We start from the raw sequence: 17200 nt of genomic DNA, 5'->3' as shown, positions 1-17200 counted from the left end.
TTTTTCTTGTAAGTCTAGGTCAAATAAATCAGAAATACAACTGAAAAGGTTTCTGTTTCGTAAAAACTTACGCCCACAATTAACTCTCAGTAAAATAAGGAGTGGTCTTTCAATACAGAATGTCTCTAAATAGACAAACGTGAATATACACAAAAGTATGAAAAATAGTTTTCAAGCATGACAATGCATTTGTTTGTAAAACTAGCAGAGAATTTAATTGATTAAACTTTATTTGGAGTGCTCCTTGTGCACAATGCCATACTAAGTATAGTTCAAATCTATTAACATTTATAGACAGATTGCTTGAGACTTACTGATATAAAATTGATTAAACTTTATTTGGAGTGCTCCTTGTGCACAATGCACATTTCTTAATTTTAAGCCTAAAATGTGTTTTAATGTCACTACTGATGAGGATTGTATGATCTTTGAATAATATCAGTCTTTAAATGCAAGATATTTAAAGTGTACCTGAAGTATACTTGCAATAGTTCCACTTTAGCACAATCAAATATACTTCAGTATATCTTTAGTTGGACTTGAACGCTGCTTCCACACAATTAAAGTGCATTAAGTACAAATTCGCATATACAGGTGCTGGTCATATAATTAGAATATCATCAAAAAGTTGATTTATTTCACTAATTCCATTCAAAAAGTGAAACTTGTATATTATATTTTATTCATTACACACAGACTGATATATTTCAAATGTTTATTTCTTTTAATTTTGAAGTTTATAACTGACACTAAGGAAAATCCCCAAATTCAGTATCTCAGAAAATTAGAATATTACTTAAGACCAATACAAAGAAAGGATTTTTAGAAATCTTGGCTTAACTGTAAAGTATGAACATGAAAAGTATGAGCATGTACAGCACTCAATACTTAGTTGGGGCTCCTTTTGCCTGAATTACTGCAGCAATGCAGCGTGGCATGGAGTCGATCAGTCTGTAGCACTGCTCAGGTGTTATGAGAGCCCAGGTTGCTCTGATAGTGGCCTTCAGTTCTTCTGCATTCTTGGGTCTGGCATATCGCATCTTTCTCTTCACAATACCCAATAGATTTTCTATGGGGTTAAGTTCAGGCGAGTTTGCTGGCTTTGCTGGCCAATTAAGAACAGGGATACCATGGTCCTTAAACCAGGTACTGAAAGCTTTGGCACTGTGTGCAGGTGCCAAGTCCTGTTGGAAAATGAAATCTGCATCTCCATAAAGTTGGTCAGCAGCAGGAAGCATGAAGTGCTCTAAAACTTCCTGGTATACGGCTGCGTTGACCTTGGACCTCAGAAAACACAGTGGACCAACACGAGCAGATGACATAGCACCCCAAACCCATCACTGACTGTGGAAACTTTACACTGGACCTCAAGCAACGTGGATTGTGTGCCTCTCTCTTCTCTTCCTCCAGACTCTAGGACCCTGATTTCCAAAGGAAATGCAAAATGTACTTTCATCAGAGCACATAACTTTGGACCACTCAGCAGCAGTCCAGTCCTTTTTGAAGCAAGACGCTTCTGACGCTGTCTGTTGTTCAAGAGTGGCTTGACAAGGAATGCGACAGCTGAAACCCATGTCTTGCATATGTCTGTGCGTAGTGGTTCTTGAAGCACTGACTCCAGTTGCAGTCCACTCTTTGTGAATCTCCCCCATATTTTTGAATGGGTTTTTGTTTCACAATCCTCTCCAGGGTACGGTTATCCCCATTTCTTGTACACTTTTTTTCTACCACATCTTTTCCTTCCCTTCGCCTCTCTATTAATGTGCTTGGACACAGAGCTCTGTGAACAGCCAGCATCTTGTGCAATGACCTTTTGTGTCTTGCCCTCCTTGTGCAAGGTGTCAATGGTCGTCTTTTGGACAACCGTCAAGTCAGCAGTCTTCCCTATGATTGTGTAGCCTACAGAACTAGACTGACAGACCATTTAAAGGCCTTTGCAGGTGTTTTGAGTTAATTAGCTGATTAGAGTGTGGCAACATGTGTCTTCAATATTGAACCTTTTCACAATATTCTAATTTTTTGAGATACTGAATTTGGGATTTTTCTTAGTTGTCAGTTATAAACATCAAAATTAAAAGAAATAAACATTTGAAATATATCAGTCTGTGTGTAATGAATGAATATAATATACAAGTTTCACTTTTTGAATGGAATTAGTGAAATAAATCAACTTTTTGATGATATTCTAATTATATGACCAGAACTCATTTAGACCACTTAATAGGTCCTTCTCAAAAAATTAGCATATTGTGAAAAAGTTCATTATTTTCCATAATGTAATGATAAAAATTTAACTTTCATATATTTTAGATTCATTGCACACCAACTGAAATATTTCAGGTCTTTTATTGTTTTAATACTGATGATTTTGGCATACAGCTCATGAAAACCCAAAATTCCTATCTCAAAAAATTAGCATATCATGAAAAGGTTCTCTAAACGAGATATTAACCTAATCATCTGAATCAACCTAATTAACTCTAAACACCTGCAAAAGATTCCTGAGGCTTTTAAAAAAACCCAGCCTGGTTCATTACTCAAAACAGCAATCATGGGTAAGACTGCCGATCTGACTGCTGTCCAGAAGGCCATCATTGACACCCTCAAGCAAGAGGGTAAGACACAGAAAGAAATTTCTGAACGAATAGGCTGTTCCCAGAGTGCTGTATCAAGGCACCTCAGCGGGAAGTCTGTGGGAAGGAAAAGTGTGGCGAAAAACGCTGCACAACGAGAAGAGGTGACTGGACCCTTAGGAAGATTGTGGAGAAGGACCGATTCCAGACCTTGGGGGACCTGCGGAAGCAACTTACTGAGTCTGGAGTAGAAACATCCAGAGCCACCGTGCACAGGCGTGTGCAGGAAATGGGCTACAGGTGCCGCATTCCCTACAGAGAAGCAGCACTGGACTGTTGCTCAGTGGTCCAAAGTACTTTTTTCGGATGAAAGCAAATTTTGCATGTCATTCGGAAATCAAGGTGCCAGAGTCTGGAGGAAGACTGGGGAGAAGGAAATGCCAAAATGCCTGAAGTTCAGTGTCAAGTACCAACAGTCAGTGATGGTCTGGGGTGCCATGTCAGCTGCTGGTGTTGGTCCACTGTGTTTTATCAAGGGCAGGGTCAATGCAGCTAGCTATCAGGAGATTTTGGAGCACTTCATGCTTCCATCTGCTGAAAAGCTTTATGGAGATGAAGATTTCGTTTTTCAGCACGACCTGGCACCTGCTCACAGTGCCAAAACCACTGGTAAATGGTTTACTGACCATGGTATTACTGTGCTCAATTGGCCTGCCAACTCTCCTGACCTGAACCCCAAAGAGAATCTGTGGGATATTGTGAAGAGAAAGTTGAGAGACGCAAGACCCAAAACTCTGGATGAGCTTAAGGCCGCTATCGAAGCATCCTGGGCCTCCATAACACCTCAGCAGTGCCACAGGCTGATTGCCTCCATGCCACGCCGCATTGAAGCAGTCATTTCTGCAAAAAGATTCCCGACCAAGTATTGAGTGCATAACTGAACATAATAATTTAAGGTTGACTTTTTTTTGTATTAAAAAACACTTTTCTTTTATTGGTCGGATGAAATATGCTAATTTTTTGAGATAGGAATTTTGGGTTTTCATGAGCTGTATGCCAAAATCAACAGTATTAAAAACAATAAAAGACCTGAAATATTTCAGTAGGTGTGCAATGAATCTAAAATATATGGAAGTTTAATTTTTATCATTACATTATGGAAAATAATGAACTTTTTCACAATATGCTAATTTTTGAGAAGGACCTGTATTTTGTTACAAACAGAATACACTCACCAGAATGTCTCAGAAAACAGTCACTGAAAGCAATATGTCTTCAACTTCTCTTCCACAGCGTTTCAAATTCAACCTCCCAACTGACAAACAATAAACCAGCTATTCAAAGACAATTCGCAATATAAATGCTAATTGTAATCAGCATAGTCAAAATTACTCACACGCTATGCATTTTGTCCGTGCTTCATGCACATTCACTCTGTGCGCTTCTCATACTTGCCAACCTTGAGACCTCAGAATTAGGGAGATATTGGGGGGGGGGCCTCATATATAATCACACACACACAAACAAACCTAAAGAAGAATATAATTCATTTATTTGTACATAATTTCTACATACATATAGACAAAACTAAAATAAACAAAATTAAATACACACAGGGCTCAAAAGAAATGAACAATCAAATAATAAATTTAGATAATTTAAATTATCCCGCCTTCCACATAGAGTACAAATAGGGCGATATAAAAGGCCCTATATGTACAGATATCAAATTATAGGCCAAATATGAGCCACCCAGCAAAGGAAGTACAAAAAAAGGAAAGAACCAATTGCACAAACAAACCAACTAGGAACAAAACAGCAACACTTCTTAATACTGATGTTCAGAGTCCTGCACTACAGCAGGAACACTCCAAGGCACGAGCACTGAACCAAATCGGAACCAGAAGTTGTTAACAGAAACTGGAAAAAATGCAGCCAAATGCCAGACCGAAGCAGAGCCATAAACGATGTACACGATGGTGTGGGAGCCAGGAGCAGGCAGCAATGGACTGCTGTAATGAAAAACACAGTATGGTTAAACTTTGCACTAAGCATTCAGCATTCTTAATTCTTACACGTACCCAAGTAAGCAGTCAGACCAAACACAGGTCGCAACATTAACCAGTTGACGTCATACAGCTATAAGTGATACACAAAAAAATACAAAACACTAACATTAGCACGACAAGTGTAGAAAGATGCTAAAAGTCAAATTACTCTAATGCTTACCTTTCAGATAAATGCACAAAAAGAACCCTAAGAGAGCCCGTGACCAAGTTAGCCACACTGCTAACAACAGTGTAAACGCTGGTAGCAGAAAGGGGCGGGGCACCTGAGAGCAACACATCCAAGTCACGCAACTCCACCCTTTATACGCTCACCCATAACTACTGATAGGCTAACAATCCTAACAATCAATATAGGAGGATCTAACCATCCTGCCACAATCTACCCCCTGCTTTTTGTGTCGTCGTCCCGACGATGCCATACAAAAAGATAAACCCCTAGAACACAGGACTCAACACCAAGGCCTATAAAGGACCGAAATCCCACTTGAAGAAGCCTCAGATGAGGACATGGCTTCACTGGTCGCCTCACCCACAGCCCGTGGGAGACGATAAATGTTAGGGTGTTGGCCGCAGTAGTTCTTGTTGTCCTTCTCAGTGCGGCTAAATCAGGAACAGGGAGGGTCTGTAGATACAGCCACGGATACAGGAGGTAAGTTTCCTATCTCCATAGCACAAGTGTCCTGAGGCCGCTGGCACCCCTGTCACAGAGCCAGAGGGTGCCAACCCACTCTGTGGTGCAGATTCGACCATTAAGACTGAATCTCTTAATGCCAACCTAGGTGGCATGGAGAGGCAAGCTTGAGGGACTTCGGGCACTAAAGCCAACAAGTCACACTCATCCAGCTCATCTTCAGAAGGCAACGCTTTTCCACTCAAAGGGGTATCCTTAGGGCTCTGATTTGGAGAACCTCTTTGAATCCTGGCTTTCAACAGGGAACGGTGAACATGCTTTACCTTGCTCAGCTCGTCCATCAGCGCGATTGTGTATACAGTACCACCATCTTTTGGCGCTTTCACAACTTGGTACACCACCGAATCCCACAAATCCTGGATTTTGTGCGACCTCGCATGCCACACTCCTGTAGGTAAACCAACTTGGCCTCCTCTAATCGTGTACACTGCACATTCTGATCATGATGTGCCTTACGTCATTCAGCAACAGCCCTCAAACGCTCACGTGCACCTTCAAATGCCACCTGGAGCCTAGTCTGATGTTCTACAATCCAGTCATGGACGCTACCTGCCACCTCTTCTTGAACTCTCCCCAGCAAAAAGTCAACTGGGAGCCACGGTTCTTGCCCAAACATCAAATAAATACGGGGACTCCCCAGTCGCTTGGTGCGGGGTGGTGTTATAACAGAAGAGTATTGGCCTCGAAGCCAACAGATGGCCCATGAAGCTATGACCAATGGGCTGAACATCTTTGGCAGACTGACACCTTTCACATTCCTGGCACCAACGGGCCACCTCGGCAGACATACCCGGCCAATAGCATCGTTGCCTTACCAACTCAGTGGTTCATTCAATGCCCTGATGTCCATGCTCCTGATGGAGCTGTGTCAGAACATCGCCTTTCAAAATGATGGGCAAAATCAACTGATAAAGCTCCTCACCCCCATCACCCGTCGGTATAACACACTGGCTCTTTCCACGAAACGATCCCACTGCCGGAGCAGCAATAAACTGGACTTAAACAACTGTCTACGTTCTTCTACGCTAGGAAACACTTTTTGTTTCCAAAAACTCAGAACCTCCTTAATAACCGGGCCCGCACGCTGCAGAGAAATCAAATCGGTAGTAGAATGACTAGGCAGAACAGAAATAATTGCTTGAGTGGCTTGAGGAATCACACCTACACCTCCTGTTTGCTGCACAACATGGGGGACTGCAGTGCCTGGAAGCCAACCCTCCACCCCACTGCAATCAGATGGGTGCCGCCTCAACAGAGCATCTGCATTTCGGTTACTTTTCCCTGACCTATACTTTACCTCAAAATCAAAAGCAGCAAGTTGTGCTGCCCAACGTTGTTCAGTCGCCCCCAACTTTGCTGACGCAAGATGACTAAGGGGGTTATTATCAGTAAAGACTACACATTTGTGCCCCAGCAAATACTCATGAAACTTCTCAGTCATGGCCCACTTGAGCGCCAAGAACTCCAACTTCATGGAGCTATAATTGGACATATTGCGCTCAGTGGGCCGAAGACTATGACTAGCATAGGCAATAGGCTGCACCTTTCCCCCTTGTTCTTGGGAAAGGATGGCCCCTAAGCCACTATAGCTAGCGTCAACCTCTAAAATAAAAGGTACGGAGAAGTCAGTGTAAGCAAGAACAGGGGCAGAGGTGAGTTTACCTTTTAGTGCCTCAAAACTACTCCGACAATGTGCCGTCCAGGCACCACTAAAACTCTGTCCCTTACATTTCTTAGACTTGCCTCTGGCCAGCTCAGCAACCAATTTATGCAGAGGGACAGCCAACTTCGCAAACCCCTCCACAAAATGGCGATAATAGCTGGCGAAGCCCAGAAAGGAGCGCGATTCCAAAACGCTAGTTGGGGTCTGCCACTGGACTACTACCTCCACCTTGCTTGGATCCGTAACGACACCTTGAGATGACACAACATGTCCTAAATACTTCACCTTGCGCTGAAAAAAAACGCACACTTCTGGAGCTTAGCTTTAAGTCCCTCAATCCCCCAATCAACCCAGCACCACTTCCAGCCGTTCTAAATGTTGGAACACAGAGGAAGAGAACACCACAATGTCATCCAAATACAACAACAAAGATTGGCATTGCTGGTCACCAAACAACCTTTCCATCAATCGCTGAAAGGTGCTGGGAGCATTGCAGAGACCAAACGGCATCCAGTTCCACTCAAACAAGCCAAATGGAGTACAGAAAGCAGTTTTAGGTCGATCCGCCTCCGTGACAGGGACCTGGTTGTACCTGCTGGCCAAGTCCATTGTGGAGAACCAGTGGGCCCCAGTCACGGCATCAAGGGATTCCTCAATACGAGGTAAAGGGAAGGCGTCCTTCCTGGTTTCAGAATTTAACTGACGGTAGTCTACACACATCTGTAGACTACCGTCCTTCTTTTTAACCAGGACAATAGGAGAGGCATATGGACTACAGCTCTCTCTAATGACCTGTGACTCCAGTAGCTGGTTAATATCCGCCTTCACCACCTCGTACTCTGAAGGGGGAACCCTCCTGTACCGTTGCTTGACAGGGGTATCATCTAAAAGGGGAATATCATGCGAAAGAAGGTTAGGTGCAACCCAAATCCCCCTCATGAGCTGAGAACACAAAGTGGTATTTTTGGAGTAGGGCCCGAACCTGAGCTTGTTCCTCCCCTTACGAAAATCGACAAATCTACAGAGTCAATCTGCTCCTGTACTGTGGGACCTACCAGAGTCGTATGAACACTTACCATAGCTGTGACTGACCTCACTTCACTAATGCCTTCGGGTAAACTAATGACAAAAAACACCGTTCAAGGTACCTAAAGATGTCCTGGGGTAGAGTACAACCTCAGTAACACCCACATTCACCACAGGTATATAGGCTGTACCCTGAGTCACTTGAACCAGTGCAGGGGAAGCCAGCAGCCCAGCAGGTAACCCCACCTCACGTGGTTCAAACAGCACAGTACCAGTAGAATAACGCTCTGAACAGGTTGCTGCTACAAGCCTCATCGTGCCCCCCGGAATGCGACACACCCCATGCCATTCAATATACTTCCAAGAGCTTCTCACTCTCATGCTTAAATGTGGAGTCTATTTCAGTGTGTATAAGATATTCATTTCTGGAAGCAGCACATCTTTTTTCCCATACAGTTATTTATCACAATAGAAAATTAGTTCTGGAATACAAACATTAGAAACAGTTACCAAAAGTTTACTGCAAGAATCAAGCCAATGACATTTCAGGCATTAATATGACATTTTGATTTGACTTAAAAACTGCAGATAGTAGGACAACACAGTGATAAATAACTACATGAACTTCAAGAAAAGTATTTATTCACCCCTCCTTTTCGCCAGTGGGTTATTGATTTTACACGCTCAGGGTGGAAAAGATTCGGTTCCATAAGCTTCTTATTTCTGAAGCGATCACAAATCATAATACCAACTGCAAAGGATTTGAGATTTAGTTTAAATCCAGGATGAAGTTATCAATGTCTTAAATTTAAAGGAAAACTCTTGCAGAGTGGTTGCAGAGTGATCTGCTTTTATTTATTTAAAACTGAATCCCTTTATAAATATATAGTATTTTAACCAAAGCATGTGTAACAGAGTGAAAAGGTATGTTAAATTATTGCATAAATGGGGACAGCGCCATCTATGTGCTGTGTGATGTGATTTAGCGTGTGGAGTAGGGACCGCCCACAGCAGAGTTAATGAAGCATTGCTGTGGGTAAGTTGCACGTTTTTCGCGGTCTGAGAATTACCATTTATAAGTGTCCTAAACAAACAAGTAGTTGCTTTATTGTGACTGTATCTTTCAACGAATATGTTGGGACTCTGTTAAGCCTTGTTTGGCGTCGAGTGTGTTGCTCAATATTGAGTTATAACGTGTTTAGAGACCCGATTGTAATCAATCTGTGTGTTGCCTTGTGTTTCATGTAGAAATGGTTTATTCTCTTTCTGAATCAGTGAAACCCTATTCACACACACCATCTCCATTGTGCAGAAAGCAGACCGCCCAGGCAAGACCGTCACATTGGTGCCGTGAAGTTGTGATGCCGCTGTGTTGCTATGGGTTGTGTCTTCAAGCAAGTTGATTGAGATCACCGTGCTGCTGCATTAGGACTGGAAGCGTGTGTCATCGGTTGAACTGTTCGTCATCATTCCACAGCCTTTGGTGATTGAGGGACTCAATGACTTTATCCTTTTTTTGCTCTATTGGACTTTTCTCTCTCTGCTCTTTGATATTGAGTTAATGCCTGTACGTATTATAGCGTTTTTCATTGCCCAAGATGAGTAACATCAATAGATTCTTACCTGATCAATGTACTCCTGTTCCAGTGGGTAGAGGCAGAGGGGTTTTAGGTTTCCCAATTCCCTTTCCGATGGACAGCCCCGACACTGGCAATAACAATAGTAGACCTGGTTTTACAAGAGGGGTGTGTTTTGTACGAGAGTACGATACAGCAGACATGCAGTCAGATGTCAATCACAGAGTAGCCTCCACATCTACACCCAACAATGATATGTTAGGGCAGATGAGTTCAATTGTCCATCAAATTGGCCAACAATTAGCAGAGAACATTATATCTCATCTCAGTTCCCATAGCTTTGACACTGACGCACCAAGTAGAAAACACACTGATGATTATAAGAATGACAGCCCCTCAAGCGTGGCTAATTTGTCACAAAAAAACCAAGTGATTCAGCACAGAAAATTCAAGGAGCCACCTTCATTCAGAGGAGATGGTTCAGATACAATTGAAATTGAGGAATGGGAAGATCTGATGAGGACATTTGTTAAAAAGAGCAACATGAATGCGGATGAACACGTGGAGGAAATCCTTGTACACCTGCGTGGTAAAGCTAAAGACGTTGTCAAATTCTGGATCAGGAACTGTGACTCTGCCACCACTGTCTGCCCAAACTCTGCCTACAGCCTGCTGCGCAAACATTTCAGTTGTAGTCATTACTCACCTGTTCCTCTTGCTGATTTTTACACTACTTTACCCGAGGACAACGAAAATCCATACGACTACTGGCTGAGACTCAACAGAGCTGCAGATGTCGCATCTGAATGCTTGCAAGAGCAAGGTAAAACACTTGACAAACCCAGCGTGGAAATAGTCCACATGTTTATCAGACACTGCCCAAGTAAAGACTTAGCCTTAACCTTCAGATCCAAACCGATTGACAAATGGTCAGCCCATGAAGTACAGGCTGTGCTTAATGACTATCAATCTGACTTATCGTTCAAAGCCACCAGTACAGTGCATCGCAGCCAAAGTGAAAGAGTTTCAATCAACAAGATTGATGTTAACGCAGTTCCAGTGCCCGCTCCCACGTTGTGCGAACAACCAAAAAGCACAGATTTCTCTGCCCTTGAAAAGGTCATTGACATGCTTGAAAAAGTTCTGCTAACCAATTCTAACAAACCTCCATCCCATCCTAGACGCCAGCCTCAAACCAGACTTCCTAGGATCGAAGGTCTTGATGCCTTACCGTGTTCTATTTGTAATGATGCTGCCCATTCCGCCTTGATGCACTGTCGTGAGCACTGACTATGTTTCCAGTGTCAGTCACCAGGTCACTCCAGGCGTTCCTGTCTTCGGTGGAGAAGTCAATCCACTCAGCCCAGTCCGGAAAAAACTAGCAGGTCTGTGCACAAGGGAGGTAAGCACAGACCAGATTGAAAACCCTCCCATATTTGTGACACAAGATTATGAGTCTATTTATGAACAGAAAAAACCCAGTGTCTCACCTGAGAAAACTGCTGTCTTTCAAGGAATACAAAGAGTTCCTAGAGCTGATTCATTATTTTACACTACTGTGTCTGTAGAGCATGGCCCGTCTTTCGCTGCATTACTTGACAGTGGTTCAATGGCCTGCACTCTCAGTGAGGCAGCTGAAGCTAGTTTGCTGGCAAGCACTTCAACGTTTACAAAATCTTCTGCTGATGATGTTGTAATTATTGGTTGTGGTGGTCATCGAGTCACACCAACGGCGATGTATGATTTGTCTGTCTGTGTTTATGGATGTAAACTGATAATACCTGTGCTGGTCGTTCCAGGCCAGACTGATGAGATGATCTTGGGCAGCAACGCCATCAAGAGCTTGCTGACTCTCCTGAAAAATACAGATGACTACTGGAAATTGATTTCACTTCCGAGCGGTAATGGACAAAACGAGTGTTTAGAGTTCATTTCTTTGCTTTCCAACACACAGAGATGGATAGGCGATCACGTACCTGAGAAAGTTGGTACTGTTAAACTCAAGCACTGTGTGACACTTCAACCCCAGAGTGAACACCTTGTATGGGGCAAGCTTCCTGTCAACACTGTGATGTCTGCGGGTAGTACGGTGCTGGTGGAGCCCACCCAGTCCAGATGTGGCCCGAAACAGATCATGGTAGGCCGAGTCATTACACCTTTATGGGGCAATGGTTGGATACCTATCAAAGTTATAAATCCTACAAAGAGTGTGTTGACATTAAGAAGAAATGCTAAGATTGCAGATGTCTCGCCATGTATCGCTGTGGAAGATCTTCCAGAGAGTGACTGTATAATGTCTCAAGTTCAGCATATGCAACACGAGGACAATTCCCAGGAATCTGAAGATGAGATGTGTGAGTCTTAAACGACTTGGATTGAGAGACCTAGATCTGACAGGGTGCGAAGTGTCTTTGGTACGGAAAATGAAGTTACTCCATCTCATCAAGAAATATGAGTCCATATTCTCAAGGAATGAGATGGACTTTGGAGAAGCCAGAGATTTCCTACAATGGATCCTCCTAGTGGACAAAAAACCCTTTTGCCTCCCCTACCATCGTGTACCTCCAAGTCTTTATGAGAAACTGATAGTAGCACTGGATGAAATGGAAGAGAAGGGCATAATCAGAAAATCAAACAGTGAGCATGCTTCCCCTCTCATGCTGGTGTGGAAAAAGAATGGTGATCTGAGGATCTGTTCAGATTTTCGGTGGTTAAATGCCAGAACTGTAAAAGATGCCCATCCTCTGCCCAACCAGGCCGACGCCTTACCTGCTCTTGGAGGAAATGCTTTCTCCTTGACTATGAACGTTACTTCAGACTTCTATAATGTGCGATAGGAAATACACTGCTTTCTCATCACCATTTGGGCTGCATGAATATAACAGAATGCCACAGGGCCTCTGTAATAGTCCCGCTACGTTCATGTGCATGATGATGTCAATCTTTGGTGATGAGATCTTCACAAGTTTACTGTGCTACCTTGATGATCTCATGGTCTTTGCCCCCAATGATCAGGTTGCACTTGAAAGGCTGGAGATGGTGTTTTCAAGACTCAAGGCCCACAATCTCAAGCTTTCACCTAAAAAATGCCACTTCTTGAGAAAATCAGTTAAGTTTCTTGTACATATAATTTGTAAGGATGGTGTCCGATCCAGGGAAAATAAAAGCCATTACAGATGTTCAAGCAACAGACTTGATGGACTCTGATGGCGTCACTCCATGTCACAAGGAAATTAGATTATTCTAAGTTATGGTATTGTACTACCAACAATTTATAGAGAGATGCTCTGTTGAAGCTAATCTGTTATTCAATCTGATCGCAAAGGCTCTAGAGGCAGAAGGAGGAAACTCATCTCAAAGGCTGTGTGTGTTAAACTCTGTCCAAAAGACTGGAATAACAAATGCCAGAAAGTGTTTGACACTTTAAAGGAGGACCCTTTCACAAGCGTAATGCTAGCACACCCTGACTTTAAATGTGACTTCATACTAGCTGTAGATGCCTCATTTGATGGTTTAGGAGTTGTTCTCTCTGAGATCCCAGAGGGCAGCACTATGGCCAGACCAAGTGGCATTCGCTAGCAAGACACTGTCGTGTTCTCAGATGAATTACCCGGCTCACAGGCTAGATTTCCTCGCACTTAATTGGGTGATATGTGACAAGTTCCATTATTGGTTGAAAGGGCGTCACTTTACAGCTTGGACGAACAATAATCCCCTCACCTACATACTCACCAAGCCAAGACTCGATGCTTGTGAGCAACGTTGGGTTGCTAAATTAGCCTCTTTCAGCTTTGACCTGAAATACGTACCCGGCTCTAAGAACATTGTCGCCGACGCATTGAGCAGGGAACCTTTTGTCCAGTCTTGTGTAACCCATCGACTTGTAACAGAACCTTATCACTTCTTGCTCAATCAGGTTAACGGAGTTGTAGATCAAGTAGTCCAAGATTCTTTCAGACTTACCGCTAAATGTCAAGTATTAAGCCCTGCTGATGATCTTTCTGAAGCAACAGGAGTAAGTGGCCAAGGTCGGATGACTGCAGGTGCTTTGAGTTCGCAGGATGTAGTTGCAGTATTGGATGCACACTGTTCTGGTGGTGTAGGACGAATGATGGGCGTGGAAAGCATTCCGCATTGCATCAGTGTGGACCAGACTACTGCACTCAGTGTGAGCACTCTGTCGGCTACACAAGAACAGGATAACACAGTGAGTAGAGCACTCTTTTACGTTCAAAGACACCGACGTCCTGACAAGCATGAACGTGCTAGTGAGCCCTGTACTGTCTTAAGGCTTCTTAAGCATTGGAATAAACTCACCATCAGAGATGGCATGCTTTTCAGAATAAAAAGAGATAATCACATGAACAAAAAGTTGTATCAATTCATTGTCCCAGATGCTCTGAAACAACAAGTGCTTAATGGTCTGCATGATGCTGCTGGTCATCAAGGTCGCTCCAGGACACTTTCATTGGCCAGACAACGGTTCTTCTGGACAGGCATGGAACGGGACATAGCTAATTATGTGAGGAACTGCATGCGGTGTATTGTCGGCAAGACCCCTGAACCAAAAGATCGTGCTCCTCTTGAGAACATACACACCTCTGAGCCGATGGAACTCATCTGCATTGATTTCTGGACAGCAGAACAGGGTGATAACAGGAGTGTGGATGTTCTGGTAGCAACAGACCATTTCACCAAATTAGCCTATGCTTTTCCCTGTAAGAACCAGTCTGCGAAGCAGGTTGCTCATCATTTATGGAACGGTCTCTTCTGTATTTACGGATTTCCTAGGCGTGTACATTCGGATCAAGGTCCGAGTTTTGAGAGCAGATTGATGAAGGAGCTGCTAGATATGGCCGGTGTTAAGAAATCACATACCACTCCTTATCACCCAATGGGAAACGGAATCACTGAACGCTTCAACAGAACCTTAGGGAACATGATAAGAGCCTTACCTCCCCAGTCCAAAGTCAAGTGGCCGCAGTCTTTGCAAATGCTGACGTTCTGTTATAACTGCACTGTTCACGAGACCACAGGCTTTGCACCTTTCTATCTGATGTTCGGGAGAGTCCCACGTCTTCCTATCGATGTGATGTTTCAACATGTTCTCAGGGATGATACTGTTGTGAAGTATTCAGATTTTGTATCCAGGCTTAAATGTGACCTTGGCGAAGCTGCAAAAATTGCACAGAAGCACAGTTTTACTGAGCAAGCTCGGCATGCAAAAATGTACAATCGGAAAGTGAGGGGTTCACCTTTGACTGTTGGTGACCGAGTCCTTCTGGCAAATCGAGGTGAGCGTGGCAAACGGAAAATTGCAGATAAGTGGGAGTCCAATCTTTACGAAGTGATGTCAGTGAGATCACCTATTAATGTCTATCGGATAAGAGACACAGAAACAGGCAGAGAAAAGACTGTGCACAGGAATCTTTTGCTCCCTGTTAACTTTCTGTACGAAGATGATGGAATTGCTTTACCATCTCAGTCTCATTCAATTGATGCGACCTCAGACTTGCCTGATCATCCCGAAAGTGATAAAAGAACAGCTCACTGGGTTATGCAGTCTGATCAGCCCAACTGCCCTTAAAATGACACAGACTCTTTAGTGGCTTTGTCTGAAGTTCAGTATTCTTTGGATGTCCAGAAATCCAATTCAAAGGCAGACTCTGTTACCTGTGACAGCTCTATATCCACTGAACAGGCCAGTGACATTCCACATTTGTTGGATGATAGACTACCTCCTGACGATGACTTGGACCAGATGTCCACACAGCACTCCTTGGCTATGCCAGTTTTCCCACCTTCACATGTAGACAATAATTCTGTTCCGGATACAGTTAACCCTGTAGTTTGCACTCAACCAGAACACTTTCTAGCAGGCACAGTCAGAACTAGGGCTGGTAGGACCATTAAACCTCCACAAAGATTGATCTGTGAGATGAATAATCAGTTTGTGCAGGATTCCTCACCTTCAGTGATTTCTCTTTTAGATGTGGTGAAAACCATTTTTCATGGGTAAATATATATGGTTACGAGTTAGATTTTTGCCATTTTGAGTTGATATTTTTCAATCCTTGAATTGTGTATGTGAAGAGAGGTGTTTAGGGCATCTCTTTGGTCTATGTTTAGTCTGGATTTTGGTACCAGTCCATTCTTGAATACCTCTTATGGAGGAATTTTGTAATTGATATTTACGCTGAAATGTGTCAAGGAAATTCACAGTCATTTTCTTGTTTTGTTTTCTTTACCTTTTTCTGGTTCTTGTGTTAAGTTTTCCTACTGTACTGACGCTTCCCCAGTTTAGCATAATTTAAGGGGGGTGCATGTAACGGAGTGAAAAGGTATGTTAAATTATTGCATAAATGGGGACAGCGCCATCTATGTGCTGTGTGATGTGATTTAGCGTGTGGAGTAGGGACCGCCCACAGCAGAGTTAATGAAGCATTGCTGTGGGTAAGTTGCACGTTTTTCTCGCGGTCTGAGAATTACCATTTATAAGTGTCCTAAACAAACAAGTAGTTGCTTTATTGTGACTGTATCTTTCAACGAATATGTTGGGACTCTGTTAAGCCTTGTTTGGCGTCGAGTGTGTTGCTCAATATTGAGTTATAACGTGTTTAGAGACCCGATTGTAATCAATCTGTGTGTTGCCTTGTGTTTCATGTAGAAATGGTTTATTCTCTTTCTGAATCAGTGAAACCCTATTTACACACACCGTCTCCATTGTGCAGAAAGCAGACTGCCCAGGCAAGACCTTTTAAATGAGTCTACACCCCAAAATTACTGTTATAAACATGAGCCGCGTCCAAAAGGTAAAGGGGGAGGTGTTGCTTCAATTTATAACAATATTTTCAGTATTTCTCAGAGGGCAGGCTTCAAGTATAACTCGTTTGAAGTAATGGCGCTTCATATAACATTATCCAGAGAAACAAATGTTAATGATAAATCCCCTGTGATGTTTGTACTGGCTACTGTAAACAGGCCAGCAGGGCACCATACAGACTTATTAAAGAGTTTGCTGACTTTCTGTGTTAGTGCTGGCTGCAGATAATAATAATATACATTTTATTTGTAATGCGCCTTTCTTAATACTCAAAGTGCATGTACAAACAAAATAACAAGTCAACCAAAATTACAATATCAAAAATAAAATCATAGTAATAGTCATGAATTAAAAGCTTCAGTAAAAAGGTATGTCTTAAGAAGTTTCTTAAAACAATCCAGGGAATCTCATTTTCCACAGTATACACTGATACAAGCTGCGTCTCTCTTTCCTCTCTGACTGTGAGTTTGACACGCATCCGTCTCCCTTCAATTACAGTCTGAATGTCCACACATGTATTCCACATAATTTTAATCATTCCCGTGCAATTGTGGCAAGTGCTTAGAAATGTTTAGGAATGGGATATTTGTATGATTAGTACTATAAATATCATACTTTGTCTAACTGCATCACTACATTGTACAAACTCAGGTCAAAGCCATGTCATGTTCCAGTTTTCTAAACAAACAACATGGTATGGCTCTTAAAACACTGCCTATGAAAAATTCTGTATTGTCATATTTCGAGTATCTCAACTGAATTGGGGTCATTTGTTTTA

General features: G+C 42.8%; 1 protein-coding gene across 1 annotated transcript; it reads left to right on the top strand.

The window, feature by feature from the left end:
• Positions 1 to 8938: 8938 nt before the first annotated feature.
• On the top strand, positions 8939 to 10889 carry LOC122144976. Its single transcript, XM_042756203.1, has 2 exons — positions 8939 to 9058; positions 9271 to 10889. The coding sequence occupies exon 2, from the start codon at positions 9621 to 9623 to the stop codon at positions 10887 to 10889; it is 1269 nt and encodes a 422-aa protein (XP_042612137.1). The 5' UTR covers positions 8939 to 9058; positions 9271 to 9620.
• Positions 10890 to 17200: the final 6311 nt, after the last annotated feature.

This window comes from Cyprinus carpio, unplaced genomic scaffold (genome assembly GCF_018340385.1).
Source record: "Cyprinus carpio isolate SPL01 unplaced genomic scaffold, ASM1834038v1 S000006811, whole genome shotgun sequence".
NCBI classification, from domain to species: Eukaryota; Metazoa; Chordata; class Actinopteri; order Cypriniformes; family Cyprinidae; genus Cyprinus; species Cyprinus carpio.
Note: the sequence above shows the minus strand (reverse complement) of the source record. Positions and strands in the feature narration are given on the sequence as shown.

What these genes read in the sequence shown, in the direction of transcription:
- LOC122144976 (XM_042756203.1), top strand. Translation starts at nt 9,621, where the DNA reads ATGAGTAACATCAATAGATTCTTACCTGATCAATGTACTCCTGTTCCA.